The 4,866-nt window shown below is 43.0% G+C and overlaps 1 protein-coding gene across 3 annotated transcripts in view; it reads right to left on the bottom strand.

Annotated features, from left to right (window-relative positions):
- Positions 1–4,866, bottom strand: part of MAPRE1 (microtubule associated protein RP/EB family member 1) — a 36,410-nt gene that overhangs the window by 23,104 nt on the left and 8,440 nt on the right. For all 3 annotated transcript variants that reach the window (XM_019645835.1, XM_019645837.1, XM_019645836.1), the window contains exon 2: positions 1,718–1,841. In XM_019645835.1, the coding sequence (XP_019501380.1) occupies positions 1,718–1,838 (121 nt within the window). In that variant the 5' untranslated portion in view covers positions 1,839–1,841. The remainder of the gene's footprint in view (positions 1–1,717; positions 1,842–4,866) is intronic.

Raw genomic sequence — 4,866 nt, 5'->3', positions numbered from 1 at the left:
ACAATGGACTGTCATTATCTCCATTTCTGAATCATCCTTGGACCACATTTGGGCCAGAAGGCAATATATTCTATGCAAAGAGCTGAGAATTTCAGGCCAGGAGGACCTGGATTTGAACTAGAGGCTGTCATTCATTAGTTGTATGACCTTGGGCAAGTAAGTAAACTTCAACACACCTCAGTTATCTTGTGAGTTAAATGCCACCTATCTGAAAAGGCTGAGGTGAGTTTTAAATGAAAAGGTACATAACATACTCAGCATGCTGACACATAACAGGTATTAGGTCCAGGGCAGGGAGGGACCTTGTTGCACTCATTCTCCCAACTCCAGTGCCAAAAACAGACCTACCACACCACCATCTCTCACACGGGTCCACTCCAACAGCCTTCAAATTACTCTGTCTCAGTCTGTTCTAACACAGCAGCCAGAGAGAGTTTTCTGAATCACAAATCAGATCAAGTGTCTCCCTGGTTTAAAATCCCTGAATGAATGAATAAATGACATGCATGTTGTATGCAAAATGCTATTATCAGGTACCAAGGAGAGACACATCCAAACAAAAAACATGGTCCTAGGCTGAGCACTTGTAATCTGTTTTGGCAATATTCATACATACATCCGGTATTGTGTGTGTCATGTTACCATAAAATGTAAGCAGCTAATTAAGCCACGTGTGCCTTGTGACCACACCCCAGCTCAGAAAACGTTAATGGCCTGTCATCATCATATAATTTAAAACTCTTTCATTAGCAGTATATTAATATCTGGTCCCATGTGTTCCGAAAATTCTGCAGCCACTAAATATATGTGGTTAGGCATCCCGTGGATGTGCAATAAACATCCACTGATTCAACCAATTAATTGGCTCTTCCAGGCAGTCAAAACAGAGCCCAGTTCTCAGAGCTACAGCTAGTGACAGCTCGTTCTTCCTCCACAGAATGACACTGCTTGGCCTCAATGGCCTCCACAACCACCACACAAAACTGACCATTAAATAACTCCCTGATCCAGGTTTTCACTGCCTTGAAAAAGTTCCCTCTTGCCTCCCCAGTTATCTCTCCTTGGGAAGTTCTCCTAGCAGGCTCCCAAGCCCATTCTGATTCAATGCTAATGACGAGCACCCTATTACTTTCAAGGCACCATACTGAGCCCTATAGAAAGAGGAGGCGGGAGATGTTACCAGAAAAAAGTGATGTGACCCTGGACCACACTTCACCTTTCTGGATCACAAATGGCTTACTTGTGAAAGGTGAACAGTATCTTCTACACAAGGTAGTGGTGAGGGTTAAATGAGAAATTTCAGTAAAAAGCACATCATGGGCCGGCCAAGTGGCGTGCGTTGGCTAAGAGTTGGCTTGGNAACTTTGGTCTTATGCTACTTGGAAAAAGAAATGAACTAATGAACTAATATAAAACTAGAAAAATTACCATTATTTTCCTCAAACAAAACATTTCAAGTCTGGAGGCAAAAGAGCACAGATGGAGACATTAGGGCTAAGCTGCAGGCCACAGAATGCAGTCTCTACAGCGGGAGATGTGGCCTCACAGCCAGAAGCATGCCCTCTTTCTGTACAGTTCCTTTCAGAGCTGCAAAGAAGATATGGGGCATCCCTAACAAAGAACCTGAGCCTGTAGCTTTTGCAGTCAGACACAGGCCTGCACATTCCTGAAGGACCTGAGGCTTCCCTGGAAAAGAGGTCTAGTGGATTTCTCTTACCTGAGCACAACTGTTCGATCTTTGTCAAATTCAACTGCAGAGACTCATTGATCCAGGCCAGCATGTCATGTCGACTTAGGTTATCACTGGTGACTGACGTTGAATATACGTTCACTGCCATCTTCTACAGCATGTGAGGAAAACAAAAAGGTTTGCATTATTAGGCATGCAAGGGAGAGCAAGTATTTTCTGTTGGGAACTCTAAATTTTTAAGCCTTGCCTCCTTCCCCAAGAGGCTAAATCAGAGACACTAGGATTCATTCCAGGTATGAAATCCACTGGATTTTCACACATAAACATGACCTGAAATGAACTGCCAAACACCAAGCCAGCCTAAAATTTAGGTCCCATTTTAATGTGATTGGTATAAAATGTTAAACTATAAGAGACACTAAGGGGGCCAGCCGAGTGGCTCAGTTGGTTAAGTGTTGGTTTAAGAGCGCGAGCTCTGAGCAACAGGGCCGCCGGTTCGATTCCCATATGAGCCAGAGACCCTGTGCCTGAGCTGAGCTGTCGCTGAGCTGCCAACAGGTGGCAGGATGGCTTAGCTGGTGTAACAACACAAGATTGCCTGTTCGATGGTGGGCCACGCCCACCCATAACTAAGACTGAACTCGGCACCTTGAACTGGCTGCCCAGATGGCTCAGTGGATGGAGCGTGTGCTCTTAACAACAAGGCTGCTGGTTCAACTCCTGCATGGGATAGTGGTAACTAACACTGAACTCAGCACCTTGAGCTGAGCTGCTGCCCAGATGGCTCAGTGGATACAGCATGCGCTCTTAACAACAAAGCTGCTGGTTCGACTCCTGCATGGGATGGTGGCTACAGACACCCACAACTAAGATTGAACACAGAGCACCTTGAGCTTAGAGGCCACGAGCTGCGGACGGGCAGCCAGATGGCAACTGGTGCTCTCCACAATGAAGACTGAAGAACAAACAACTTGGCTGGTCCCCTTCCCCAATTCCCCAACACTGTTCCCCTCCCCCAATCCCCAATAAAATCTTTTTAAAAAAAATTTTTTTTAAAACACTATGGCATGATTAAATGCTTTATGAAGGGAAGCTGATGCACAAACAAGAATGTTTTCTGTTCAGAAAATGTCAGTCCAAGCTTATCCATTAACATCAAAATGTTTAGTGTAGTTCTTCAGGTGGTGGGCTTTTTATTAACTCCTCTTTAGTTTTCACTATTTTCCAAATTTTCTAAGGATTATATCCACTTTTATAATAAAAAAAAGTAAGGTTTTTGTTTTGTTTTTTTCTTTTTTTTTGTTTTTTTAATAACCTAAATATTATAAAGGTGGTGGGTGGCAAATGACTTACAGTGAAGTCTTCAGTACTAATTCCCTGCTGAGCCACCTGGGGATGTGGGAGGCCACCTGAGAGCCCACTAAACACCAAAAGCTTCACAGACACTTGTCATTTAACCCTGACAACTCTCTGCAAGGTTCACTTCATGCTCCTGTATTACAGATGAGGAAAGTTTCAACATGGAAGCCCTGGGAAATGGCAGTCAAGCCTGCCCAGCCCCACTGTCCACATTCTTTCCCTTCACCCTTCTGCCAGGCTCTCAAACTCAAAACAACAAAAACACATTAACTTAAAATGTTATTAAATGTGGATGCCATCGTCATCCTCATTCAATCTCCAGATATTTTCTGAGCACTGTTCTAGGGACCAGGAAACACATAAGCAGGAGAGACAAGCTGCCTGCCCACAGAGTTCACATTCTAGTAGTGAAAATTTAACACTGACCAAGTACACAAACAAATGTCATTTCCTATCGACNTTTTTTTTTAATAAATAAAAGATATAATATGTATACAATAGAAAAAGTGTGTGCTGTGTGATCAGAAAAATCTGGGTTCAAAATCAGGCTCTGTAATACATAAGCTATGCCCCACAGGCAGTCTCCTCACCTGTAAAACGAGGATATGCCCTCCTTCGAGAGAGCCATATTCACCTCCAGGGTCTGGTAAAGAATCCCTATCTGACAGCTGTTTTTACAAGTGGGCCAGGTCCTACTACCCCAGTTTATAGATGAGGAAGTAGAACATTAAGGGATTTGTCCAAAGTCACATGGCTCAGAGCAGACTGAAGCTGTCATACCCAGTCCTGACAGCCATGACAGCTCCCTGTCTGAATGAGATAAATCTGGAGCCAGGTCAGCACGTGTACAACTTACCTACACATGAAAAGATCTCATTTTCCAAATAACTAAGTGGAGTATACTTTGGAGTATATTTACATAAAGAGGTAAATTTTAGGGAGAAATTGCTGGTGAAAAAAACTCCAATGAAAACTAAGATGACCTCATCCCCACATTAGTCATAAATCACGGGGCAAACAAGTGCTTTAAAAGCCTCAAACAAATGGGGATGTGGTGAGGAAACTGAGGAAACTAATAGAAAATGGGGGGAGAGCAGCCCAGATCAAAGGCTAACCACCTATGCCTCTGACTAATGAAGTAACTCATGTTTAATAAGCATGACTCTTAGGCACCACTGTTTCACTGAACACCTTCACATAGAGCCTTCCTCTGACCACCTGTTCCACTGAGATTGAGCCTCAAAGGGGAAATAAGAGGAGCAAAGGCAACTAAGACCAAGACTAGGACACAGCGACAAAATAAGGAAGTACACAAGCGGAATTCATTTTTTTTTTTATCGTATAAATGAGAGCAATCATTTTCAATTGATCCAAAAGGCACCAGTCGGTAAAGGAAAAGTCTAAAAAGTAGGGTACAGGGGTTAACGAAGAGCATGGGCCCTTGATTTGAATGAAGGTTCAAGTCTCAATTCTGTTCCTGGTTGTGTAACCCTCGACTTGTTACTCAATTTCTCTAAGCCTGTTTCCTCATCGTCAAATGGAGTTAATAAACACCCCTACTTCATGGAGGTACAGTGAGAATTAAAAGAAGAGATATTTAAAAAGCATTTATATAATCCTGGCACATGTGTTCAAGTAAATGATTGCTGTCACTAATAGGGTAAGCTGAGGGCTCTCATTCTCTATCCCACGGACCTTAAGATAAGAACTTAAGGAGCAGTAGGATACACATCTCATCTTTCTTCTGACATATTCTTGACCTCACCTCCTATCTTGTGTTAAATCCAGTTTTGATAACCCTGACACATTCCTTATGT

The sequence above is a fragment of the Hipposideros armiger genome, unplaced genomic scaffold, assembly GCF_001890085.2.
Source record: "Hipposideros armiger isolate ML-2016 unplaced genomic scaffold, ASM189008v1 scaffold_94, whole genome shotgun sequence".
In the NCBI taxonomy this organism is placed as follows: Eukaryota; Metazoa; Chordata; class Mammalia; order Chiroptera; family Hipposideridae; genus Hipposideros; species Hipposideros armiger.
Note: the sequence above shows the minus strand (reverse complement) of the source record. Positions and strands in the feature narration are given on the sequence as shown.